Raw genomic sequence first — 26315 nt, 5'->3', positions numbered from 1 at the left:
TGGCGTGTGAGCGAACAATCACCCATTCATTACTCATGCATCCCAGATTGGTGCAGAAGGAGGTGCGTGCGGCGGTAGTTGAATTGTTTTATAGTGCCTCTGGTTTTTCATTATACTAACGTACCTGATCCGGTCGAGTCCACCATGTCTTCAAGTACTATATAACGGCGTTCGAAACGGCATTGATTTTGATCCTACTGTACTTCATGGTCTCATTATGGGCATGAATCATCACATCCAGTGTTGTAAGTTGCTGCTGATCTATGCGTCGGCGCCAGCGCTGACATCGTGGTATCGCCGCCCAGAAACATGGACAAGCGGTTTCAAGGAAATGAACTCGCCCATGACGGACGAGTCCTCAGGGTCCCAGGAGGTAACAACATCCGTTTTCTCCTCCGGATCATCGTGCTTCGTGGAGGTGTCGCGCAGCTCCTCCTTCTCGCTGGACCGAGAGGAATCGCCATAACCCCAGACAATCGAGGCGTGAAAATGCCGCGGCCCATGCTCTTCCCAGTAAGAAACAAGTAGCCACCGTCTATCCGCAACCCCGTCACCGACGGCGAGAATGTCGTAGTCTAGCACCAGGACGCACCCCCGGCGCGGAAGTCGGAGAGATCCGTTGGAGCTGGAGCGGGTGGCACCGGCAACTTCATTGCCAATGCGCATTATTTCCCGCGCAATGCGCTGCGGGCCACTTCTTGCGTCGACGAGGACGATTCCCAAGGCAGTCTCACTCTCCGCGGCGGAAGGATTCGAGTAGGCGAGACGTCGGCGGGTGTGCCCCGATGCCATTGACTGGACAAAGTGGCTTGGGGAGAAGGTAAAATCCCGGGAAGACTGGCAAAAGGTATCCCTCTGGGCGTGGGATGGGTTGGTGAAGAGGAAGTCACTGACGTAGACTGGAACCGTTTGAAGAGGCGTTTCGAGGCCGATTGATAGGGCTTCACGGTCGGTGTTAATATCGTGATTGTTACTGCTGGTCATGGTGCTTTCCTGGAGAGGAGGCATCGACTTCGTATGGGTCTCGGAGACAGGCACAGTGGGTTTGAGGAAACTAATGCTTGCCACTGATGTTGGCGGATTGTGAGGCATAATCACCGGTTTGTCCAAGACAGGTTGATGTTCAGATACGTTTGACGTTAACTGTGAACAGGATATCGAAGACCCCGTCTTGCACCGCTTGGAGATGGCGCAGGCATGCTCCACTGAAGGCGCCACTTCAGAAAAAGGCCTCTTGCGTGCACGTTGCTGCGAAGGAGAAGGACAAGGGGAGGAAAACTGCACATTACCATCCCGAGTCATCCTGACATGCGTGCGTGATTCACGGCCATGCCCACCTGAATCTGGCGGACAAGAGGCAGACTTGACCGGACTAGGAGTAGTAGGCGAAGCATCCGACAAGGTTATCTGGGAATAATCAATGATATACTCTGACCTCACGTTCATGGCATCCAGCCGGCGGAGGAACGCCGCTTCTTCTGCGATCTCATCCTCAGGGGCAGAGCGAGCCTTTTCCGCCAAATCCTGCAACTCAGCAAAGGAAATGGCGTCCTCATACGACCGGTCCCAGTGGATCTTGAGCACGCGAGGAAAACGAAGCGTGTAGAACTGGGCATTGGCCGGCTTTTCGAACCCGCTGCCCAGTACCTCGACAACGAATGGCGTGCGGAAAGCTACATCCATTGTAGGGATGTCACTGAGAATGCTATGTGCTTCAAAGGTGGCATTATCTTCAGCGGAGCAGGCATAGAATGCACCCCATTGGTTCAAGATCTGCATGTCTCCAGAGCTCATATTGTGCAGACCGATCACATCGACAATTCGAAACCGAGGGAGCGCGCCAAAACGTCTGACGGAGTCCTTGTTCTCGAGACAACCCAGGTGAAAGTGCGTCCATAACAGCTTCTGGATATGCCCGAGTTTTTGTGCGTCCTTAGGAACGTATCGAGCTCCGATTATAGCAAAGTCGGCCGTGTCTCCGAGACCTGGGATATAGTCCTTCTTCAGTTTGATCCACCGGCAATACCCATCATTCTTGTTCGGAGCCAGGATGGCGAAGTACGGTTCATCGCAGGCTTTCAGAACATAGCCTTCCCACCGCTCAGCAATGCTTCTCGCGAATGCTTGTTGCAGCAGACGCGGGGCATCCGCACGAGCAAAGTCGATGATTTCCTGCTCGGCAATCTCCGAGCGACCAGGCACGACTTTGATTGTGTCTTTGAGCAAGAGCCTTCGTTTCCTGAACGGTTCGGCCAAGCATATCCTATCGTCCAGCATTAGGATATCAAAAAACACGATCATCAAATGTTCATATGGTTTTGGCCTGGCTGGTCAGCAGAGGGAACTCAAGGAATGAGTGTAGGTACTCACTGAGAATCCTGGTCCGCGCCGAGGAATTTGCCAGACCGGGTGAGAAACTTCCGTAGCTTACTGAACTCGAGGATTTTCTTTTCTTGATCGCTCCATACGAGTAATTCACCCTCAAGGATACATATTTGGGACACTTTGCAGTCCGGCTCCCCGATTCTCAAAGCCCGCTTGATGACATCGTGTATGCCTGCCCTGTCCGCAGTGGAGTCTTTCCCGCTCTTAGAGAAGATTTGAATACAGTTTGGTCCTCGAGACATGTCAATATGAATCTGACAATATTCTCCGTCGTATTTCCTGTCCAGGCTCATCCGGCGCTTACCAACCATCTGGCAGCAATGCCGGATATTGCGCGCCTTCCAGTAATCTGGACGTCCGACTTTGCAACCCATCCGCGGAACAAAATGAGGCAAAACAGATTCGTTCAAAATCTCGATTGTATCATTCTGCGGACGCGGCGGCAGCAAATTCAACGGCGCCGTCTTCAGCAGGTCAACAGCAGCGTCATACGAGTCTTGAAAGAGCAGTAGATGTGGCAGGAGAAAATGAATATGTCTCAGAACAACGTTCGTCGGCAATATGACCGGGTGGTACGATTTCAAGATCATGCGCGTCAGCCACTTAGCGTCCCGACTACTCAACCTACGATACAAGGAGCCGAGAATAGCCTCCACGTCCACTGCGGCTTGCTGCTGCTTGCGCACATTGGGGCCAGAGAACCGACAACGCGACGCAATCTTGTCCAATGCCCGATCAATCTCCTCCACGGTCACCTCCTGAGAAGGCGCCACCGGCGGATTTTCCGCCTGTCGCATCACGTTCTCAACGCATTGGCCGAGATCCTCGCCATGGGTCGGTGACCGCCAGCGGTCCAGCTCTTTTATCCGAGACGTGCCCAGGAACAGACATCGTGCAACCACCCTGGCCAGCGACGCCTGCTGCAAGTGGTACACCCGATCCGTTCGCTTCTCGGGAAACAGACACGACAGCAGTGCTCGCAGATCAGTGCCTTTGTCATGGATCCGCGCCGCATGATTGTAGCACCAGTGCGAGATGATGCTGACATATGGATCTTGAGTCTTTGCCGCCGCTGTCGCTCTCAGATGTCGGCTTTTTTCGAGGTTGGAAAGCAGGTCGCAGAGGTAGGAGAATCGGAAGCCCATCCCATACGCGTGTCCGGTGATCAACTGAATCCGTGATCACTGAACCGCTGAAAATTTTGACCGAATTCTGTTTTTGAAAGGGAGATTGAGCCAGAGACCACATTTTTGTCCTCACTGACGCTCTGCCAGGGGGCTAGACGCGCTCTCTGTGGTGGGCGCCGGACCAGGCGCGTCCATGGTTCACGAACTCACGTGACCCAACGGCCGATTGATTCCTCAAAGTGCCCAGTAAAGTTGCCCTCGCGTAAGTTCAACCTACGATTGTTGTTATGAAACAAGACAGATTATGACATTTTGCGGTAACATAATCAATGGAACAATGGACTTGATTGATGGTTTGGAGATTGAATTCCAACAAACGCTTGGAAATCGTCGCCATTCATTCAATTTGCTCGGAAGCATCTTGATTCTTAGCAATTTCTCCCAGCTCCTCAGTACGTTTGTACTTCTTGAGGACATCAGCAAGGTTGTTCACGCTGCTGACGGTGCCAGGATGGTCGGGACCTAGCACTTTCTCTCGCCCCTCCAGTGCCCGTCGATAAATCGCCCCTGCCCCTTCGTACTCTCCTTGACTATCAAGGAAGCTACCCAGGTTGTGGACACTGACGAGCGTGTCTTGATGATCAGGACCTAGCACCTTCTCTTTTCCGTCAAGTGCCCGTCGATACAGCGCTTCTGCCTCTTCGTACTGTCCTCGACTATCAAGGACGCTACCCAGGTTGCCAACATTGGTAAGCGTGCTTGAATTGTCGGGGCCTATCACCTTTTCATGTCTCTCGAGTGCCCGCCGAAGCAATGTCTCTGCTTCACGATACTGACCCAAGATATTGAAGCTCCACCCTACTTTGTAAAAGGCGCGTCTTTTCATCCTCCGCCGTCGTTTCACGCTCGAGAACGTGCTGAGTATGCGGAAGGTAACCTATCATTTCCCCCCTTGTTATCATGTAGAGGGAATGGAAAGGCCTCTTCGACGCGTCGTATCACCCTAGTTGTCCACTCTTCAAGCTCTCCTAGCTGGTCCAGTCAGTTCAGCATTGCGAGTCGACCCAGCCGATGACTATCATATTTGTCCGGCGCATCTCTTTCCGTGATGAAGCGTACGCCTTCAACGTTCCAATGGCATCTTCTGCCTCCAGTGTCCAAGCATCTGCAGGAAGAAGTGACCGCGGAATAGCTTTCTCGCTCAGGAAACACATGAAGTTCAGATAATCAGCAGCCAGAGAATTACTGTCCTCTATCTGGCGAAACGAGATGAGCCACGTTGTTGCAATCGGATTCTGAGTCTCCCTGTGTCGTTGGCTGTCTTCGAAATCCCTGCTCAGCAACTCGACCATATACTTGTCACTAGACCGGCAATACTCGAGGTAGCGTGTCGTCGTGATCTGTTTTTTTTTTTTTTTTGGCCATCTATGCAGAAGCTTGCCTGATGGCAAGAGGCAGGTAACCAAGAACTTCGAGAAGCTTTGCTGTATCCTCCCGACTGCTCATCTGGCGCGCTGTCAGATGCGTCTCCATGAGTTTGAAACCTTCGGTCTCTCTCATGCCCTCGACATCGAAAACATTGAGCGTTGTAACACCAAGCTCCAATATAAGTTCGTGGTTCCGTGACGTGAACAGCACGGAGCCTTGCCTGCTGAATGGAAGGTGGTCGGCGAGGTTGGTACTGCCGCTGAAAGGGTCAAGGCTGTCGGCGTTGTCAACGATCAAGAGCCAGCTACCCGCGCTTTCACAGTTTCAGAGAACTCTTGACAAGCTCTTCGACACCTGCCTTGCCGTCATCGATCCCACCAATCGCAGCAATCGACCGATGTTTCTGTATGTTTTTTTAAAAACTTTCCCCCCAATGGGGGGGGGGAAAAAAAAAAAAAAAAAAAAAAAAAGGATGTTTCTCGCGGACCGAAAGGCAAACTCGAGTGCAATCTGTGTCTTCCTAACCCCCCCCAAAGCAGAAAATGGGGTTTTTTTTTTTTTTTTTTTTTTTTTTTTGATCCGCGTCCACGTTGGGCGGAATGCTTGCAAGAAGCTGTTCCAAGATTGCTTCTCGACCGACGAAACCCTTGTTCCTTCCAAACGTCACAGCAAAGTGAATGCGGCCTGTAGCTGGTGACCTGCGTGTATCGCTGTCGGAGACGCTGCTGAAGAGGCAGTCGACAAACCTCCTGACAGCCCTTTCATTCTCGGCTAGGTAATTACGGGTGTGCGCCGACACCGTGCTGGCCTTTTCCCAGTCCGACAAGGTAATGTCATTCAGCCCCTGAGCAACATTGAATCGAAAATATTGGGTATCGTCATCAAATCGATCATACAAACTGTGGGCCACTCTCTTAGAGGACATGGGCATCCTCCTCAACGCACTGATGATTAATGCCGGTGACTCTTTGATGGTAATCACATCTCCAAGGCCAGTCCCGATGCTTAAGATCCGCATCTGGCGGCATTGCGGAAACTGTTTTCGAGCCTCCTGAATTAGGACTTCGCACGGGTTGTTGTACCCGAAAGCAGCATCGACGAACTCGATGCCATTTCACCCAAGCCTCATCGATTCAAAGAAGCCGACTGCTGCCGACGTGGCCCGTGCAACCTGCCATATGGTGCATGACTCAAAGGCCGTTGATGAATCGTAAGTTTTGAACAGGGTCGGAGGCGCATCGATGTTATCCCTAGTAATTGCTAGGACCGCCCTATGAAGCATAAGCTACTCTAATCAGAGTCTCTCGGCTGCAGTTTCTGACATACGTCTTCGTGCAAGTCTTGTCCCGAAAGAGCATATCTTCATGTGGGCATGTCCCAACAGTCAACTGGCCTTGGTCCCGGCGGCTCTTGCATTCTGCTTCCACACAGAAACTCCTAATCACCGATTTCAATGCATCCTCGAGACACATGGCGGAGAACATCGAAGAGGACGAAGTGGGAATATCCAAGGTCGATCTTGATGTGAACATGGACGACATTTTCTGATTGAATCTGCTCGGGGATTTCGACCTGGGCTTCAATGAGAAAGCCCGTTTAGCCAAGTCTCGATATGCTTGAATGCACTCATTGACCGTCATGTGCAGTTTTCCAAGCATAATCGCAATGATTCTGTATGCTGTTGTCTTAGTCAAGCGCGTTCCCAGTAATAACAAGCAGGCGGGGGGAACGTCACCCACCGGTGCTGGTGCCTCCAATCAAGTCAAAGTGTTTGCATGGCCGGGGGACATGGTCAAGGCCGTTCTTGTCGCGAATCTTCTCCATAATATACTCGAGGATGAGGAGGCTGGAGAGGCCCCGAATCCCGCCGCCGTCTCAAGCAGGGTCAGCGAGAACTAAACGACTCAAAAGAGACACCGGGCGCCGTACCAAGGGAGAGGATCTTCAGCGGCTCTTGGAAAGCCATCAAGGGGCTGCCCTGAACTGGGATTCTGATCACACAGGGAGGACAATATCACTCTCAATCACCAAGATCTAGTAAGTAGAGGATCCAGAAGGGGGCTATTATATTCAACCCAACGCCTTTGCTTTGTTGTCTGTTCTGCTTGGTCACTTCTTGTTTGTCATAGAGATGAAAGGTGAATGGAAAGTCCAATCTAACTACGGAGTATCCTGCATGTTTGGTGGTTTTGTTGAATCCGTCATCACTGAGCCGTTGAAAATATTGACCATGTTTTCCTTTCCGAGAAAAGATTGCGCCAAAGAGTACGGAGTACATTTGTACTCTGGATCAGTTCTCATAAGACGCTCCATGTCAGGGACCAGACGCGCTCTTCGCGATGGGCGCCAGACCAGACGCGTCCATGGAAGTCCACGTATTCACGTGACCCCAATCGCCGAAGCCAGATTCAGTGTGGTGACAAACCCTTGTCTGCGCAAGATCAAGGCGCTGAATGGAATTCATGGATTCCAGTGGTTTAGTCTCTCTATGTACATACAGAGCCCTTCTCAGCTAGTTTGCATTCTAAAAAATCGAACCCAAATATACCAATTTTTTGAAGACAGCAAGCCACCAGTAACACCCAACGCCACATCCCAGTAAACGCATGCAGGAGAATCGGTCGTCGAACATCGATTAGAGGAGACCCTGCTTCTGCAGACTGCTCAAAGTTAGCATACCAAGCCACAAATCGGTCCTGAAATGGGTGGATGGGGGAACAACATACTCGTTGTAGATACGTTCCGGCATGACGTTGCCCTCCGCATCTTCCATCTGCACGACATTGTCCCGTTGCTCCTTCTCCCGTCTGCGATCTGCCTCGAGCTTCTCCCAAAGCTTCAGGGCATCGTCGATCTTGGTGATCTCCCGGAACAGGTTCGTCTGGCTGGTGATGCCCAAACACCTCAGGCCGTAAAGATGTCGAGCCTCCGAAAAGTGCTTGTCGAAAGCGCGGCGACCCATGTACACAAAGTTGCCGCAGATTTCGCACGGGAATTCGACGCCCAACCCGTGCAGCTTGTAGAGCCAGTATGGGATCGGCTTGCCATCCCAAGCCAGTGGCAACTTTAGTGGGTTGTAGATCTTGCCCTCGCCTTCCTCTTCGGATTCCTCGTCGCGACGGCCTGGGTCGTTGTCTGCCAACAATGCCTCGATTTCCATCTGTCGCTCCCGCTCCGTCATACCCTGCTTCCGTTCAACATTAACGCGCGTGGCTTCACGCTCGGATTTAAGGGCCTTGGTTAGACACCGGATTCGGTGTTCCCGCTCAGCCACTGCCCTCTCCTTCAATGATCGGAGAGACGCATCCGTGGCACTGATTGGACCTGGTTTCGGCTCCGAGTTACCGCTGGCTTTCTTTGCCTCAGCTGCCCGGATATGCTTTTTGCCTGAGAGATGGTGCTTGTATGTGTTTTCGTTGCTAAACTCCTTCTCACAGTCGGGGCACCAAATCCCCTCGCCTGTTCCTTGGGTCTTTGGTTGCGCAGGTCCGTTCGCTGCCTTTTCTGGACCCCAACCAGGGACTTCCTTCGCCGCCCACAGTTTCTCAAACTCCTCATCCCAACTGGCAAAAAGCTTGTCAAGATCCTCCAAAGGCCGAACCCGCCTGATAAAGCTTTCTAAGTAGCTTGCGAGGTTCCCGACGTATTGGAAGTAAGCATCCGACAACTTGACATGTCTTTTGAGCGGCATTTGCGGAGGAGTGAAGATATCGAACTGGTCGATATATTGCATATAAGAGATTCGCCGCACTCCAGGCAGGTTCAGATACTCCTCGTGAGGCTTAATCAAATCCAAATACTGCCCGTACATTTCCTCGCCTGTGAACATGGAGTCGATGTCCGGCGCGAAAGGCTCGCGCTCCCCCGGAGGTCGTCGCTTGTACGCTTTCTCGAGGCTCTCGACGGGCTCATTCGGGTACCGCTTATGGAAATCCTTGATTTCACCAAGGCGCTTGTAGAATTCCTCGAAAGGGTCTCCCGTGGATACAGCCTTGATTTCCTGGGAACGAAGACCTTCCGCATCTTTGTAGATGTCCAGCAGGCGTTTTGACTGTTCCTCAATGCGGTTCAAAAACCCAGCAATCTGATGATCTCGCGCAAGTCGCTCGCGGATCTGTATACCATTACAAGGAGCGTTAGTGATGCAAACTTCGTAAGCTCATCAAGTCGCCTCAACTCACGTTTCGCGGCTCTTCGGCCACGCGCTCCGCGATCCCTTGCTCTAACCGTTCAAGGTCCTCGTGGAGCAATCGCTGATCTTCGAGCACCATTGTGAACCAGTCGGCGTAGACCGAGCCCTGCGTCACGACACTTTGGTGCTGCTACGTCGCTCACTGAAGCTTTTGGAGAGCAAACGGACCAGACCTTTCGGAGCCAAAGTTCCAAAGGTCACGTGATTCAGACCATGAGAGTGAAATCCCAGCAACGAGTCAAAGAAAGCGACAAGGATATTGTTGCGAGGTAAATCAGAGAGACTGAATTAATCCATCTTCCTCACTTTTTGCTTTTGCTTGCTGTTCGATCCAAATCTTCAGGCGTTCAGAAATCTGATTCGAGAAGTCACGTGATCCAAAGAGTGGCGCTTGGGCCAAGCCGGCCGCCGCCAAAGCCGACTTTTCTATCGCGTCGAGCCGAAGACGAGGACGTTCAACGTCGTTTACTGCCGCAAAACCATCAATCACAATGGCGGACGGGATCGATCGCCGTGCCGAAGGTAGGATTAATATTAGTCCCCCATGACGAGACTGGTGCTGACCTAGGTGGCAGAGCGCATGGAATTTACGACCTCGAAGGAGGTCACCGTTGCGCCGACCTTCGAGGACATGCATTTGAAAGAGAACCTGCTGCGGGGGATTTACGCATATGGGTACGAGGCGCCTTCGGCAGTGCAGTCTCGAGCGATCGTGCAAATCTGCAAGGGCCGCGATACGATTGCTCAGGCCCAGTCTGGTACCGGCAAGACCGCAACATTTGCGATCAGCATTCTCCAAGTGATCGATACAGTGGTGCGCGAGACGCAGGGTACGTGAAAGTCGCATTGATTTAAGGGACTGGTTGCTGATCAAACGCAGCTCTTGTTTTGTCTCCCACCCGCGAACTTGCGACGCAGATCCAGTCCGTTATCATGGCGCTTGGCGACTACATGAACGTGCAATGCCACGCCTGCATTGGAGGGACAAACGTGGGCGAGGATATTCGGAAGCTGGAGTACGGCCAACACGTTGTGTCTGGGACGCCTGGGCGAGTCGCCGACATGATTCGCCGACGACATCTGCGGACACGGAATATCAAGATGCTGGTCCTGGACGAGGCCGATGAGCTTCTCAATCGAGGATTCCGCGAACAAATCTACGACGTTTACCGTTATCTGCCGCCCGCGACGCAGGTGGTGGTTGTTTCAGCGACACTGCCTTACGACGTGCTGGACATGACGACCAAATTCATGACGGACCCCGTGCGCATCCTGGTGAAGCGCGACGAGCTGACGCTGGAGGGCATCAAGCAATACTTCATCGCGGTGGAGAAGGAGGAGTGGAAGTTCGACACGCTCTGCGACCTCTACGACACGTTGACCATCACCCAGGCAGTGATCTTCTGCAACACGCGCCGCAAGGTCGACTGGCTGACGGAAAAGATGCGCGAGGCCAACTTCACCGTCTCCAGCATGCACGGCGAGATGCCGCAGAAAGAGCGCGACAGCATCATGCAGGACTTCCGGCAAGGCAACTCGCGCGTGCTCATCTCGACGGACGTCTGGGCGCGCGGCATCGACGTGCAGCAGGTCTCCCTGGTGATCAACTACGATTTGCCAAGCAACCGTGAGAACTACATCCACCGTATCGGCCGAAGTGGTCGGTTCGGCCGGAAAGGTGTCGCGATCAACTTTGTGACGAGTGACGACGTGCGCATTCTGCGGGATATTGAGCTGTACTACTCGACGCAGATTGACGAGATGCCGATGAACGGTACTTTTTTTTTTTCCATCATCCGATAAAGACTAAACAGCATACTAACAAATCACCAGTTGCGGACTTGCTCTCATGACCGAATGGAACGTCACTATGGGCCGAGATGACACGATCTGATTGATCCACCCTGCGCGGCAGATCGTCTCCTGCATGGAGCATCCTGACTCAAGCCAAGGAAAGAAGACGGCAGGGTAAGAAGCATGTGGAGGATGGGGAACATGTAGCAGAAAGAAAAGAAAGCGTGACTTTGGCGCTTTGATCGACCCTATCCAACGCGCAGATCAATCACGAACGGGAAAAAATATACCCTTGAGTTTCACGGAGTACACTTCATCGTGCTAGTTTTGTTCTTTTTTTTTCTTATCTCGACAATGGCTGGCTGGGTTCACAATGTATCTGATACTGGACAATGGGTAACTAATTCGAAAAGAGGAAAAGAGCAAATGTATTTCATGCCTCATAGATGTCAAGTCATGATGATGCTATGATAACTCAAAACAAAGATCATCTTCATAAAGAACAGCGATCATGACCAGAGCGAGGAATACGTCCAGCGTAACCACGCCCTCCTGCAAATGAGGACCCCAGAAAAATGCAATCATCGGAAAAGATCGATCCGCCCCGAAGAACTCTTCGGCCGGCCCTCATCAACAGGTACGGCCAAATATCCGCCAAACCCATTCCCGACGAGGATACTCTCCCTCGACTCGCCGCCCCAGCGCGAACCCAGCTGCGCCTCGTGGAAGCTTGCGGGACGGGTGACGGAGCAGCGGCGGCGCCCAAACGCCGTTGCGTCGAATTGGGTAAAGTTCCATTCCAGCTCATCGATGCTCTTGCTGTACAGGTCGAGGGGCTGCTGGAGGCCCTGGGCAACGGGCCGCGAATTACTGTAGCCGTTCGCGAAAGGTTGCAGCGGCGGCGGTGTGAAGAGAAGCGCGTCCGGAAAACTGGCGTCTAGGACGTAGAGCCTGCGCAGGGCCGGCAAACAGTTGGAGAGCAAGGACGTGATGAGGTACGAGTAGTAGGAGCTCGAGGCCGGCTGCACTCCTGGGGATGTGTTGGAGGAGGTGATTTCGTAATGCATGGTTTTGATGCTCTTCGACGCGAGAGGGGGGATGTTCTCGGGTGGAAATGAACGGTCGACCTGCGCTTCGATTGTGAAGTGTTGTAGACGTGAGGCCTGAGGGAGGAATTGATACAGAGATGCGGGGTGCACCCCGGTACGGGAGAGAACCAGCTCCGTTAACACGTCACCCGTTCGTGGTGCCGAAATATACCGCGCCAGCCCGCTGGCGGTGATGTTTGGCGTCTCGAAGAGAGCAAGTCGTTGCAAGGGTGGGAATGGCGGCAAAGACTGGGACGGAGTAAAGAGCGAATCCCCAATCCAATGCATTCTGTCCAATTTCAAGCTCCGCAGGGACTGAAGGGAGAACAAGACCAAGCGTAAGGTGCTTTCCTCAACGCGCAGATCCGAAAGCTCGAGGATTTCCAAATTCGGCCAGACCCCGGTGCGGGGGATGCGCGCGAAGCTCGCTTCCGACCCATGCGTGTATGCCATACGACGGATGTCCGGACACCGCGCCATCAACTCCTGTTTCAGCGGAAAGGAGGAGACGTCGTCGCTGAAGAAGCCAACGGGAAGATCGACGTAGCGTAAATTCGGCAACACCGAGATTGTTCGTGCGAGATCCGTCTTGCTGGCCTCGCGCGTCATGTACGGCATGCGCAGCGAAAGCACTTTATTGCCCAGCTGCGGCGACTCCCTCACCGTTCTCATAAAGAGCAACAGACGCATCTGCGTCACATCGATGGACTTGCCATGATGATCCACGAACGCGCCTTTCTTCCGCTTCGACGATAACTCGATCTCTAACTCGCAGTAATGGACAGCGTCGATGCGGACGTGCTGGTATCTGCGAATCAATTAGAGTCAGACACGTGAGAATGACAGCTATAATTCAATGCCACCTACAGCAATGACTGCGCCGGGATGTGCCACCGCCTACAGACTAGCGTGCAGTGCGCCAGGTCCCGCATATCACAGAGCATACATCCATCGGTAGTCATTGACTCCTCCGAGGTGTCATACGACTCGTCGAGTGCATGCGGACAGACAAACGAGAATATCCTAGCCAGGACCTCCTGGGGTAACCGTTTCGTGCAGTCGAACAGTGGAGGAGGATAGTAGTATGCTGAGGGCGGCGCCACATGGTACTTCTTGAAGGCGGACTTGGCCGCCGCGTTCTTGTTGCGCGACCGAGCACGGAGGTGCTTGAAGAACCGCATCGTCAAAATTCAGGGCAGCTCATGAGTTATAAAGGAATTAATTCAATTCTGCCTAGTGCTGAGCAAGTACATGAAGCGGCCGGTTGGAGAAGGCCGAGTCCGTCCATCGCCCTACTAATATTAATCTTGGATTTATTATGATCAGCGGCGCCATTCAAACACTTCTCTGGACAGAACACATTTCTCACCCATTTGTGACTTGTGGCCTCTGCTTGATGTGGTCTCCAACCAACATAGACTGAAGCCGGCGTCTAATACAGGGAGCCCGCGGCCATGAATGGGTTCGGATGAACCTAAAAACAGAGCATCAACGGCCATTGGAAGACGCCCGACAGCCTTTGGCCAAGACTGCCTCGGTGGGATATGATCACGTGAGATATTATATCAGCAAATGCTTGGCAGCCTCGGCTAGGCAGCTCGGGGCGGTCCCGTCCTTTCACTCTTCGACTTCTCATCGACAGTAGTGAACTTCCAGAGGCTCGCTTGCAGCTCAAGTGTCCTGGCCGACTTGTTCAATTCAAGTCCTTCCGGCTTTACCAAATAATTTGTACGCGTACACCCACCTCAATATTTCAGTTCATTGCAGGTGGGTGTACGCATACAAATTTGATAAAACGGAATGAAGGGACTTGGATTAGCAGAGGCATCACAGAGCCTCTTTGCGAGTCTCTGATCCATGTGCAGGAGTTCGAATGGTTCATAACTACTAGGAAGTGCACGCTGGAATAGCAGGACGACCTCTCCTTTGGCGTTATTGACGAGGACTTGTTCAAGCCGGAGGCGAACGAGCAAAGGCTCAGACAGTAACAGTATATTAGCGACTCTGCCTTTGGGATTCTGTATCTAAATTTGATTGCCTTTGTCTGCTTACCTCGGGTAGACTTGAAATCTGTTTTCGCAGCCGTCCTCTTATGAGCCCAGCTTCGTTTCAAACTTGTTCCTGGCAAGTCACTGGCATGACAGGATATGACATCATCACCAAGGGTTGGGCACTTGCTCTTCCCCGAAATAGGACCTTCCTTTTGTTCTACTTGACGCTGGAGAATGTCGCATAATATCCGCCGTGAAATCAGGGCCGCGCTTGTGGTCCCGATTTGAAGATTAGCAGAGCAACAAGCGTTGTCTTTGCCACGCGTTGGAGAAAGTTGCGGATTTCCACGACGCGGCAAAATGGCGGGAGTTCTTTCCGAGGATCATCTCTGCATGAGCGATGCCCCGGCTGCAACCCAGGAAAAGGAGGAATCCTGGAAGTGTCGTGCTCCGTACCAAGTTCACAAGGGCCATGAATTCGGGCCCGTCAAGTGGCGGGGGAGATGCCATTGCGGTCGTGTTCAGTACCAGCTCAAGAGGGAGAATCCGCTGTCAGCCAAGTTCTGTCATTGCCGGGCGTGTCAGGTTCTTCATGGTTCGTGAGCGAATGTACAGCTGGCTTTTCTCATGTTATTTCCTGCTGAGCTTTTGGCAAGGAGCCCCGTTCCAATGGTGTGCTATCTTCCACAAGACCGACATGCGATTTAGCCGCGGCATCGACTCGCTCAAATTCTACTCGTCCCATAGCACAACGAAGGGCTATCAATTGCCATGCAAAGTGTATTGCTCCTATTGCAATACTCCAATCATGGACGAAGGTCGCAATATGTGCCTGATTTTCCCGGAACTGATTGAGATTGGCCCGGGAGAGGAGGAGCACAAGCGTCGCCGAAAAGTGTTTGATGTCAAGTAGGTTCAATGTCTCCGAATATGGGATGGATCCATTTGACCTGCTGTAGTTGCCATATCTTCTACAGCAGACGAATACTCGATGTGCCGGACGGAAAGCCGAAATGGACTGGACTGGACGGAAAGAGCGCTCAACTCGATGACGGTGGACGTGCAATGGTATTATAGGATTGCGTCTCTGTTGATGTTGATTGTACTCACCCAAGCATCTTGATATCCCCAATATGAATAGTTCTAGCTTCTGATTCCTCGTATAACCCGGAAACTTCTTCGAATTTCGTCACAGCAGCTCGGAGAAGAGCTATCTTCCCTCGACCTGCCCTAACTTCACCGTCGACTGCTCCGAATCATGCGACCGCCCTCTGCCAATCTGTCCTGCAGCTCTCATCCGACCCACGCAAACAACATTGGCCATGGCAGGCAAGACCTCGTCATGCCGACTCACGGCGGATCACGTGGTTAGGGCAAGGTCCTGGTCGGCAACGCAACAAGTCGCTGCATAATTACATAATCTCCCGTTCAGACTGCCATGGGCATGTGGCCGCTCTGTATCACCTCAGAGTGCTCACACGGCTTTTGTAACTCGAGATATCTGCAAGTGATGCAATGCACGTGATTGCTGTGATTCGTTCCTGAGGCCAGAAGGCTTTGGGGGAACGGCCCGAAAGGGTCTTAAACTTCGGCAGAAAAAGGCTCTGGAGAGCGCTATGATTGGCCCAGGCTGCAGATCACTTCCCCAGATGGATAATCCGCGATTCCTGCAGAAAAGCGCCCACTACTGTAACCTAAATAGGTACTCGTAGTAGGTAATTACTTTTTGGGAGAACATGGTCACTCACTCCAGACTCGACCGATCAACCAGTCCATGAGCCACGATGTTACCCTGCTGACGGCTTGGTGCTATTGTTATTTGGCATCATCATTTGCTATCGCAGCTTTTCCGTGACTAGTCATGCTGACCTGGGTGGTGTTAAGCTCATAATAGTACCCATGAGTCAAGGGCCACAGGCAATGTCACAGTACTACCTTGGTCGGCCGATCTGCCGGATCTTCAGGCACTCTCGGTGTAGGCTAATATAAAGTGCCGCCCTAGCATCGAGTCAACTATGGTTGATTGCTCTTCAAAAGAATATGTACTCCTGAGGTTGCATTTCTCAATATGTATGCACGGCCCATTGCAATCACGGCCTTGCTGGCCTCGACCGCTCTGGCGGCGACTTCCATCAGCGATGAAGAGATGACCTCTATGTTGAATGCGGGAGGGGTGGAACTGGCCGTGCGCTATGCTCCCATGTGGTTTTTCGGGCAAGCGTTGAATCAACCTCCATGCTATCCGACCTGGGCGTTTAGCGGTTCTCCAACCACCCCGGATGTTTATGACTTGGAGCATCAGACAGCCCCCGCACCCCAGTGCGACTATCCGGACGTTGGTTGCGATTGCCGGAATCCTGGCGTGCCGATAAATAATCCCGGCCCCGCGTTTCCCATCTACTTTAGCTATCGGAAGTGCAACGATAATGAGGTTCGCGTGGCCTATAACCTCTTCTATGAGAAAGACGGAGCCACCGTCTCAATCTCGCTCGGAGCGATCGAACAGACTGGGCGTCAAGCCAAGCTCGAGGGCAATGACTTGACTGTGGTCGATAATAGCACCGTTCCGCATGTGGTCCATTTCAGTGTCAATAGCACGGTGTCACCGCAGAGTGCCGCTGCTAAAAACATCGATATTGACATCGAGACGGGGCATAACTAGTCAGTAGCAAGACGCATTAACTTTATCTAGGAAAGACATGCGATGCTAACTTGGGAGTCACACAGTGACTGGGAGCGGGTAATCATCGTCCACAGCAAGGATTCCAACAACAACTGGACGCCGACGCGAGCGCTACTCTCGGCGCACAGTTACTATCACAATCTGGCCTGGGGAGATATCCAAAACACGCTGACCACGGAGGAGATCAACGCCGGCAAGGCCATCGATCCGAATGGGGTCAAGAACAACGATCATCCCAAGGTGTACGTGGCGTGGTCGAAGCATGCTCATTTTGACACGCGCAACACTTTCTGGAAAGACCCTATCAGTCAATCTCTCGGCCATGCTTTCCGCAGTCAGGACTGGTGGCATTTTGTGGACCCGAGCAACTATGTACGTTAAAACGTCGACACCTTTGTGTCTTGATAATCTCTTGGCTGACTGGACAGATCCGATCTGATCTATCCACGACGGCTGGGCAGGCCCTAGCCGCGGCTGACTGGGGAGACGCGACGGCGAACCCGCCCCGTGTCCACGATATTATGTGCGATGCATCGTAGTCCCCGGGCAGCGGCAGTCATGGTTAAAGAACTCAGAGTAAATAGACCTTAATATATCTCAATGAACACGCGCTCTCGCAGCCATTTCCGATTCTTGATCTCGACCAGTCGACTCTGGGCTACTAAAAATGGATCATGGGCAGGAATGTACCTGCATGCACGCCGTGCGTAGCGTATCCCTTGAATCGTACTAGGATGTAACTGTCCCGATGAGCTGATCTACATACTGTCCACCTTTTTGTTGTTACAGTAGTACTCGTACTTTGTCGCATCAAAGAACGCGGGAAACACGGCCCGAGAAACCCTTGGACACAGGGCAGTTCAATGACTTCAATGGGTTCCACAAGTCCACGATGGCAACACTTGACCGCTGCTTTGAAGTCTCTTTTGCTCTCTTCTGCGTTTCAAAGGACATGGCACGTGGTTCGTTGACTCGCCAGAATTTGACTGGTAAGAACTGGAAGATTCCGAGACCGGGGGACAGATTTTTGATTGAGGAGCAATCCAGATCGGCCTTAGGGCTGGTGCCCTAACCCTGGTGCAGGAATCGAATAGTGCAGAGAGGTACTGTAGTATCGGATGGATGTGAGGGACAACAAAGAATCCAAGTTTCACAAAACAACTAACTAGTTAGGTAGTCAATGACTCAATATATGGATCATGTCAGAGTGCTACGATACTTTGGGTACTTCATCCAGGGAAACAAAAACCGACAGTGTGAATTGGACAATCGAGCTTGATTCGGCTTTCGTTCGGCCCAAGCTTTGTCCGTTTTCTGAACTTGAACTTGACGTGGCAGCCGATAGGTACCTACTTATCGAATGCCTGAGGCATCAATCTCCTAACACTCCCCGATCGGACATCAATCCACTCTGCGCCAAGGCGTCATCACAGCAAGCACAGGACTCCCCCTTTTGGTAATTCAAGCATCACGGCCTCTGCTGACGAGGAATTCAAAATCTATCGAGACAATTGCGCGCAGGATGAGAAACAATTACTCTCTGCAAAAGGACTGTCAATATGGCCTCAATCCCTCTTATCTTATTGTGTCATTACGGTCAATAACCTAGCGCTATCGCGGGGCTCGAACCAGGCCGTTTCCAGTTAGGTTTCGGTTCCTCACGGCTCTTTCGAGTCTTCGTCCACTTTCTTTTTTCTCACTTCGCTTTCACCCCTCCCGCTGCTGGACAGTGAACGCCTTGTTTCGCCCCTGATCCTCGATGGCTTAAAGCCTCGAGGGGTCTTTTGGCCTTATCAAGTCTCCGCAGACTTCGCCACGCATCGAACTCTCCCGCGCTGCACCGCCTGCTCGTCCCTCCCCATCATGAATTTAACTTGAAGCTCCTGGGCACCTCCGGACCGGGTTTGACCGCTCCTCAAAAGTAGTCATTCTTCTTAAAGTCTGGAACCCTGTCGGGAAGATCGACCGAGGCATCGACGGATCGATCCGAGTCGCAACGTAGAGTCTTATCTCGCGTCTTGAAAGTCTTATCGCAGCGACCCAAAAAAGTATACGGTACGACTTCGGGGGCGGTGCGGAGAATGAACCCAAAGATCTATACCCCAGGCAGGCCATGGGGGGAGATCATAGTCGCATCCGCCAAACGTTTGGTGAGGTTTCTCAAGGCTTCACTGAGCAAGCTTCATGCGATTCAATCCCGCATCCCCATTCTGAGGAACCTGGAGTGGAACTTCATCACGCTCCACTATGCTTATGTGATTCTGTGGGCGTTGATCGGCTCCGTTGTCGTCTATGGAGGCAGCAGCTTCCCTTACATTGACGCGCTTTTCTTCGCCTCGGGCGCCGCAACGCAGAGCGGCCTTAACACGGTCGACCTGAACCTCGTGCCCACCTATGCTCAGGTTTTTTTATACATAATCTCGATGCTGACCAATCCCATCGTCATGCACTCATTCGTCGTCTTCGTCCGCCTGTATTGGTTCGAGAAGCGGTTTGAGCACATCGCTCGAGACGCCCGTGCGCTGCGGCGGTCCAAGTCCAGGACACTCTCCCGCGGGAGAGACCAAAACGGCCGACCACGTGAGGAACAGAGCGTCCGTGGACAATCGATCGTCGTCCTGCGGAACGAGGCGGGGGACGCTCGAGACGCTCTTAGGGATGACTTGAAAGCCGACGTCGAGTCGAGCTCGGAGTCGTCCAATGAAGAAGAAGTCGGGCCCCGGTTCTCCGAGGCAGTGCCGCCGCGGCTACGACACGCAGACTCCGAAGGTTCCGAGTTACGACTCCCGCCTCAGCGGAGCGCCGAACAGCACATTGCGTTTCTGGAGCACCAGCGCAAGGACAAGGGGGCATTGCGCATTCCCAGCCCTCGAGAGTATGACCGAGGCGGGATGCCGCAGCCTATCAATGAGGAGAACTCCACCACTAGCCCCGAACCCCAGAATGACCAGGACCATGGGGACGGAGAAGGTGGCGATAACATCAGCACGCATATCACCATCAACGAACCGGACGTGCTGCGGCTGCGTTCCCGGACGACCGTCACGATGCCACGGGTGGACTCAAGACGAGACGACCCGGATGAACCGCCTCCCAACTTCTTAACCCGAATCCGAAGTCATCGGCCGACGTTCGACGGCATCGTCCGCTCGCTGACGCAGGAGCGGGAGAGGGAGATGCCCTATCTGAGCTGGAATGCCACCATTGGGCGCAACTCGGCCTTCGTCGCGCTCACCGAGGAGCAACGCGAGGAGCTGGGAGGAATCGAGTACCGTGCCCTCAAAACGCTGGCCGTTGTTCTCGTCAGCTACTTTGTGTTCTTCCACGTTTTCGGCGCCATTTGCCTTGTGCCGTGGATCATGACCAGCGAAAAATACGGACAGGTAGTCACCTCGGTTGGGCAGGGCCGGCCGTGGTGGGGGCTATTCACGGCGGAATCGGCTTTTAATGATGTGGGCTTCACTCTGACGCCGGATTCGATGGTGTCCTTTCAGGATGCCGTTTTTCCCTTGCTCATAATGAGCTTCTTGATCGTCATCGGCAACACGGGCTTTCCCTGTATGCTGCGGCTGATCATTTGGGTGCTGTCCAAGATCGTTCCCCGAGGGCATCCCCTGTGGGAAGAGCTTCAGTTCCTGTTGGACCATCCGCGGAGATGCTTTACGCTTTTGTTTCCCCGAAATGCAACCTGGTGGCTATTTGCCATTCTCGTGATCCTGAATGGGGTAGATTTGATATTCTTCATCATTCTGGATGTAAGAAGTGCCATCAGATAGGTTGCGACTCACGCTTGCTGACGTTCCCGCAGCTGAACAACAAGATCATCACCGCGCTTCCTCCTGGAACGCGTGTCTTGAATGGCTTGTTCCAGGCAGTTTCCACACGGACCGCAGGTTTTAGTTCGGTCAGCATTGCGGAGTTGCACCCTGCCATGCAGGTGTCATACATGATCATGATGTACATCTCCGTGTTCCCCATTGCAATCTCCATGCGACGCACCAACGTCTACGAGGAGCGCAGCTTAGGGATCTACCACCTCCGGGACGAGGACAAGGAGGAAGAAGAGATGCGCGAACCGAGCTACATCGGGGCGCATTTGCGGAAACAGCTGAGCTTTGATCTGTGGTACATCTTCCTCGGGTTCTTCATCATCTGCATCGTCGAGGGGGATCGGCTCCAGAACAACAAACAATATGCGTTTACGCCGTTTTCGGTTCTGTTCGAGATCGTGTCTGCGTACGGCACGGTCGGGATGTCGCTGGGGTACCCCGACGTCAACGCGTCGTTCTCAAGCCAGTTCCGCACCATTTCCAAGCTGGTCATCATCGCCATGCAAGTGCGCGGCCGCCATCGTGGCCTGCCCTACGCTCTAGACCGGGCCATCCTGTTGCCGTCGGAGTCTCTGCATCAGAAGGAGAAGGCCGACGCGGAGCGCATACTGCGGCGCCGCATCTCCAATGTCAGCAATGGCTCGGTCGGGCTGCCGGCTGCATATCGTACGGGGACGGACCTATCTCGGAACCGAACGAACAACTGAGAGCGTGGGCGTGGATCGTGGTGGTGCGTTACGAGGCCATGTTATTTTTTTTTTTTTTTCTTTATTAGAATACGGGGATAGGGTTCATGGCGTTTTGGCGTCCGGAAATGGTGGAAAAGGTCTGACGTGTCTCGACTGAGTTTGCTGTGTTGTCATTCCGGCCGCCTGCATTTGTGTATCGTCACATCCGATAGTTACGTGGTACATGTATAATATTGCCTTTTAGTATGTAATACCTTCGCCGAGTGCATTCTGCGATGAGCGAAAAAGCAAAAACGACGTTCTCTTCAACCCTTGCCAGGGGATTTTGGCTACTTTAATACTCCCTGCAAGCCATCGTCCTGCCAGTTGCAGTTGCACCGCCGCAACTCGTGACCAATCCATTCTCCCTACTACTACTGTGCCACAATGACGGAACTCAACCCAGAGTCACTTTGCAACTGTTTGAACCAAATGCCTCACCATGACAATGCTGATGACGATCATGCAGCGGAACAGAAAGAAGAAGCAACCGAAGCCGAGCCTCACGGAACCATCGTAATCTCAAGCTCATCATCATCCTCGGCACAGTCTACTACCGCCTCACCGGACACGGACACGGCAATGGAAGAAACGCACATGAAGTGTACTATTAGCCAGACCGATTCGACACCAGAAATACACACAGGCAGTTCTACTCCGAGTAGCAGTTCTGCTCTTCCGCCGTCGACTCTCCCCGCTCATGGCGCGATTCCCAACACCACTACTAGGCCTAACGGCAACGAGGATGCCAAGCCGCCATTGAATTTATTTCCCCAGATTCAGAATCAGCGAGAGCGGGACCACCACCATCACCGTGGGAGGGGACCGGGACCGGGGTGGGTGCCGCGAGCTACTATTACTAGGACCCGGCGTTTCAGTGCGAGTGTGGTGCTCCTGTCCTCCTACAACAAACACACGGTTACTCAGGACAAATTGAAAGGGGGGAAGAAAAAGGGCAAACCGTCCACAGTGACGCGGGGGAGGAATGACGCAAAGAAACATCTGGGGAATCTTGGAACAGACGAGCCCAAGGACAAGAAGAATGATCACGAGCGGAGAAATACTAAAGGGGGCCACACTCGGTGGACGACAGAGACGACGGAGTTACGGCAGCAGCGTGCCGAGCTTGAACGTCTAGAAGCGCAGCGTGATCGTCTAGCTGTCGCTTGGATCGTGGGCAGGCATATTCGGCGTGTGTGTCGGAATCTGTCTGCGGACGGCGGATCCAAGCAGGATGATCCCATGGGATGGAAAAGATATGTCAAGGTACGTATATGTAGCCCTTAGCATAGGGTTGGAGAATGATTAAGGTGAGTGTATCTACGACGCAGAGCTTCGCAGCGAGGTACATCGACAGCGAGCCAGCAGAGCCATCTTTCGATCCGGAAATTCTCGCTCGGTACATTGAGCGGCTGGTCATGGCGACGGAGCCGTGGCAGGCGTGGTGCAAGGACCTGCAGCGGCTGTATCGCTGGGAGCAGCCGCTTCGGACTGCGATGTGGTATGCTTTTTTTACCTACCTATGGCGCAAGCAGCGTGTTATGAGTTTCTTGGTAGGTAGTTCGTTGTGTGTCCTTGCGGGTTATTGACGAGGCCGGATAGTATGCATACATCATCTACATCGTGCTGAAGCGTCGCCTCTGCCCGCCCCCAGCGCAGTCGATGCGGGAATCGCTCGATCGCGCGTTGGATCGGGGCATCCTGGCCAGGAGAATAGGCGAGCTGGTCACTGACCGTCACGCGCGGGAGCGGTGGTTGGAGCCCCCCATGAGAGACATCGCACCGCACATGCAGGGTCAAATCGGCGATCTGGCGGCGTTTCTGGAGGTGCTTCAAAATTTCTACCACTGGCGGGAGCCGCGACAGACCGCGGCTAGCCTGTTCTTCTTCGCGTCATGTCTCGCACTCTCCCTCGTTGGAGACAGAGAATTCTGCATGAACGTGTTTTGGTTCCTGGCCCTCAACACGTTCTTCCTCGCATGGCCAGTGGCGGACCATTTCCCACAGTATCGGTTCCTAGTCAGCCCGTTTCGCTGGGCGTTCTGGGATATTCCGTCACATCGTACGTGGTCTGGCTGATGATTTTGTGCATGCTAACGGCTGTCATAGCCGAGTGGGTGATTCAATATCTCCAGCGGCACGATGTTCTCCGTCAAGCGGAGAATCAAGTGAAACAACGGGCTCCGGATGGTGTATTCGAACAAGGATTCGAGTCGGCCAGCGAAGCAAAAGCGCAGTTGAAGTCCCGACGAAAGAGCACTAGGGATGGCGACGCTCTCCTCTTCCCTGCATTCTACAACGGCCAGCCCGGTGATTTAGCACTGCGGACTCGCGGCCTGTGCTTTGTAACGGCCAGAGGCAGGAACGCTTCATATTCTGGGCGAGACGTAGTATGGTCGTACCCCTACAGCAGTCTGATCCAGATGACGAAGAAGCCAGACCCACGGCTGGAGCATCTAGCGGGTCTGGAGCTGGAGGTGTTTGACCCGGCTGAGACGCGTGGGTCTTCCAAGACACACGGCGGCTCCAACGGAGAGAAACATGCGATGACTCTCCATCTCCATCTGCAGCGTGCAGATCGTGATGAGGCGTTTATTCTGATTGTTGGGCGAAGCCGGCTCCCCTGGCGGGTCTGCGAAGATCCATCTTCGACTTAGGGACTGTTTACAGGTTTTTACTGTACATAGATCTTATCTTAGTCGGTAGGCATCCGCATACTTGATGTATTGATCCACCACATCATGATGATCATGATGATGATGAATCTTATCGAAGTATCGATACTCTCATCTAATCAGCCTGGAATGAATGAATGATTACATACGCATCCAGTGCCTTCCTGAATGCCTCAGGAACGGTCCTTCCTTTGAGTCCCGACTTCAGCCATCGTTGATTTCAGCGATTACCTCCAACTTATCCAGCTTCAAGAGCTTTCATTTAATATACCTAATAAACTAGTCTAATACTACTGTGTCTGCATCTCTTATCATGTCATACAACAACCCCAGATCACAGGTCCCCAAGACCAGCCTTAACGATCGCGGCATCCCTCCCGGATATGCCGAGACCGACGCCGGGATAAAGAGAGCCGGCGTGGTTTCGGCCCGCCCGGCCTATGCCAAATACGATCCCCGCGGCTGGAGTCGCCGAACGCAGATTATCGCGGGCTTGATTACGGTCGCTGTGATCGTTGCCGTCATCGCGGGTGCGGTCGAGGGAGTCAAGGCCAATAGGTACCCGGACTACTATCCGCTGAACTATCGGCTGGTGGATACCTACGAAGGACGTAACTTCTTTGACCAGTTCCGGTACTGGTCCGATCCAGATCCCACCCATGGGTTTGTGGTGTATGTTTGTCGATTTCCCCAAGGGCTCTCTACAGACGGAGGGGAGAAGCTAACGAGGCAAGATACTTGAACGCCGAGGGTGCGGCGTACTCGAACCTGACGTATGCTAGCGATGACGCGGCGGTGATCAAGGTCGACACGCAGTACGACAACGCGATCGGTGGCCGCAATTCGATCCGCATCGAGTCGAAGAGGACTTATGACCGGGGCTTGTTCATCTTCGATATTGCTCATGCTCCGCACGGGTGTGGGACATGGCCGGCCCTGTGGCTGTCGGATACCTACAACTGGCCGACGAACGGCGAGATTGACGTGGTGGAGGCGACTAACAAGGGAACCTTTGGCAACTCCATGACCCTGCACACGACGGAGGGCTGTACCATGAACGTCCGGCGCAAGCAGACGGGGAGTGTCGTCTCGAAGGATTGTTACAATGCGACCAACAACAATGAAGGCTGCGGGGTCAAGGCGGGCCCGGCGTCGTTTGGGCCAGAGTTCAACGACAACGGGGGCGGCGTACGTGCAACCTCCAAAATGGTCTCAAAACGAGTGCTAACCGGGGAGCAGGTGTATGCTACTGAACTCCGAGAAGAAGGGATTCGGATTTGGTTCTTCCCGCGAGGGTCGATCCCGGCGGACATTACGACGTCGCGGCCGGACCCGTCCCGCTGGGGCAAAGCGACGGCGGACTTTCCAAACACCAAGTGTGACATTTCAAGGCATTTCCGCAATCAATCGATCATTGCCAACATTGCGTTGTGTGGAGACCTGGCCGGGCAGGCGAGCCGCTATCGGGAGGAGTCTGAGTGCCCGGGGGAGTGTCCGAGTTTTGTCGCGCAGCATCCGGAGGCGTTTCGGGAGGCATACTGGGAGTTTCGGAGCATCAAGGTGTATCAGGCGGAAAACGCTTAGACGTTATTACGAGTAAAACTATAATAGAGATTTGTCCTTTTTTTTTTTTTTTTTTTTTTTTGTTTGCCGCTTGCGTGAGCGCAGAGTCATGTGGTGGCAGGGAGGCGGCGACGATGACGATGTATCTAAAGTTATGATCAAAAGCATACTTCACGGATTGACGTTCCAAAGACGAGTTCCAAGGATGAATCCTGCTGCGGCGAGGGCAATAAGAAATATAATATAAAAGCGACTCAAGAAGGAAAGAAACCATTGAAGCCCATCACAGATCATTGATTGTCAACAATCTCCAAAAAAAACCTCTCTCATATAAACTCCAAATCTTTTTTTTTTTAAAACCCCTCGAGAAAAAAAATCGATCAAAAATGACCTCCCGCTACAACTACGGCTACGGCACCAACTACACCTACCCGTCGACCACCACCGCGACGGCGGGGACGACGGACTACGGCGCCAACCGGACCACCTACGATCCGACCACGGGAGCGTACGACCAACACATTGACTACGACCTCGACGCCACGACGCGGCGGCATCATCGGGAGCAGATGGATGATTCCGGTCGGTATTACCATCGGGACGTGGACACGGATACCTCGGGGTATGATAATACGACGAGGGTGCATAAGGAGTATTCGAATCCGAACACGGGGACGAGTTATCATCGGGATGCGACGTATGATCGGAATACATTTGTGTAAAAAAAGAGATTTCTACTCAGAGGAGGGAGGAGGAGGAGGGGATGTGGTGGTGTCTGGGCTTGTGAAGGGGAGGGTTGTGATGGTGGTGTAGAGTCGAGAGGAAAGAGTT

The 26315-nt window shown here is 53.0% G+C and overlaps 11 protein-coding genes across 11 annotated transcripts; 5 read left to right on the top strand and 6 right to left on the bottom strand.

The window, feature by feature from the left end:
• Positions 1-261: 261 nt before the first annotated feature.
• On the bottom strand, positions 262-3530 carry VTN31DRAFT_5135 (uncharacterized protein; the record flags this gene model as incomplete). Its single annotated transcript, XM_069405601.1, has 2 exons — positions 262-2323; positions 2371-3530. 2 exons carry the CDS (start codon positions 3528-3530, stop codon positions 262-264), a joined length of 3222 nt encoding a protein of 1073 aa, XP_069260648.1.
• A 379-nt stretch (positions 3531-3909) lies between these two features.
• On the bottom strand, positions 3910-4398 carry VTN31DRAFT_5134 (uncharacterized protein; the record flags this gene model as incomplete). The annotated part of the gene is made up of 1 exon (XM_069405600.1): positions 3910-4398. The coding sequence occupies one exon, from the start codon at positions 4396-4398 to the stop codon at positions 3910-3912; it is 489 nt and encodes a 162-aa protein (XP_069260647.1).
• A 1062-nt stretch (positions 4399-5460) lies between these two features.
• VTN31DRAFT_5133 (uncharacterized protein) lies at positions 5461-5958 on the bottom strand (the record flags this gene model as incomplete). The annotated part of the gene is made up of 1 exon (XM_069405599.1): positions 5461-5958. The coding sequence occupies one exon, from the start codon at positions 5956-5958 to the stop codon at positions 5461-5463; it is 498 nt and encodes a 165-aa protein (XP_069260646.1).
• A 96-nt stretch (positions 5959-6054) lies between these two features.
• VTN31DRAFT_5132 (uncharacterized protein) lies at positions 6055-6598 on the bottom strand (the record flags this gene model as incomplete). The annotated part of the gene is made up of 2 exons (XM_069405598.1): positions 6055-6211; positions 6267-6598. The coding sequence occupies 2 exons, from the start codon at positions 6596-6598 to the stop codon at positions 6055-6057; spliced, it is 489 nt and encodes a 162-aa protein (XP_069260645.1).
• Positions 6599-7575: 977 nt separating this feature from the next.
• VTN31DRAFT_5131 (uncharacterized protein) lies at positions 7576-9211 on the bottom strand (the record flags this gene model as incomplete). Its single annotated transcript, XM_069405597.1, has 3 exons — positions 7576-7600; positions 7667-9054; positions 9122-9211. The coding sequence occupies 3 exons, from the start codon at positions 9209-9211 to the stop codon at positions 7576-7578; spliced, it is 1503 nt and encodes a 500-aa protein (XP_069260644.1).
• A 412-nt stretch (positions 9212-9623) lies between these two features.
• Positions 9624-10985, top strand: VTN31DRAFT_5130 (uncharacterized protein; the record flags this gene model as incomplete). Its single annotated transcript, XM_069405596.1, has 4 exons — positions 9624-9654; positions 9708-9962; positions 10013-10906; positions 10966-10985. The coding sequence occupies 4 exons, from the start codon at positions 9624-9626 to the stop codon at positions 10983-10985; spliced, it is 1200 nt and encodes a 399-aa protein (XP_069260643.1).
• A 522-nt stretch (positions 10986-11507) lies between these two features.
• VTN31DRAFT_5129 (uncharacterized protein) lies at positions 11508-13195 on the bottom strand (the record flags this gene model as incomplete). Its single annotated transcript, XM_069405594.1, has 2 exons — positions 11508-12822; positions 12882-13195. The coding sequence occupies 2 exons, from the start codon at positions 13193-13195 to the stop codon at positions 11508-11510; spliced, it is 1629 nt and encodes a 542-aa protein (XP_069260642.1).
• A 2878-nt stretch (positions 13196-16073) lies between these two features.
• Positions 16074-17227, top strand: VTN31DRAFT_5128 (uncharacterized protein; the record flags this gene model as incomplete). The annotated part of the gene is made up of 3 exons (XM_069405593.1): positions 16074-16666; positions 16733-17060; positions 17117-17227. 3 exons carry the CDS (start codon positions 16074-16076, stop codon positions 17225-17227), a joined length of 1032 nt encoding a protein of 343 aa, XP_069260641.1.
• Positions 17228-18769: 1542 nt separating this feature from the next.
• On the top strand, positions 18770-21225 carry VTN31DRAFT_5127 (uncharacterized protein; the record flags this gene model as incomplete). Its single annotated transcript, XM_069405592.1, has 2 exons — positions 18770-20443; positions 20497-21225. 2 exons carry the CDS (start codon positions 18770-18772, stop codon positions 21223-21225), a joined length of 2403 nt encoding a protein of 800 aa, XP_069260640.1.
• Positions 21226-21633: 408 nt separating this feature from the next.
• Positions 21634-23903, top strand: VTN31DRAFT_5126 (uncharacterized protein; the record flags this gene model as incomplete). Its single annotated transcript, XM_069405591.1, has 4 exons — positions 21634-22512; positions 22578-22799; positions 22849-23308; positions 23356-23903. 4 exons carry the CDS (start codon positions 21634-21636, stop codon positions 23901-23903), a joined length of 2109 nt encoding a protein of 702 aa, XP_069260639.1.
• A 331-nt stretch (positions 23904-24234) lies between these two features.
• Positions 24235-25505, top strand: VTN31DRAFT_5125 (uncharacterized protein; the record flags this gene model as incomplete). Its single annotated transcript, XM_069405590.1, has 3 exons — positions 24235-24593; positions 24656-25109; positions 25161-25505. The coding sequence occupies 3 exons, from the start codon at positions 24235-24237 to the stop codon at positions 25503-25505; spliced, it is 1158 nt and encodes a 385-aa protein (XP_069260638.1).
• Positions 25506-26315: the final 810 nt, after the last annotated feature.

The sequence above is a fragment of the Thermomyces dupontii genome (assembly GCF_041956625.1).
Source record: "Thermomyces dupontii strain NRRL 2155 unplaced genomic scaffold VTN31scaffold_4, whole genome shotgun sequence".
Classification (NCBI taxonomy): domain Eukaryota; kingdom Fungi; phylum Ascomycota; class Eurotiomycetes; order Eurotiales; family Trichocomaceae; genus Thermomyces; species Thermomyces dupontii.
Note: the sequence above shows the minus strand (reverse complement) of the source record. Positions and strands in the feature narration are given on the sequence as shown.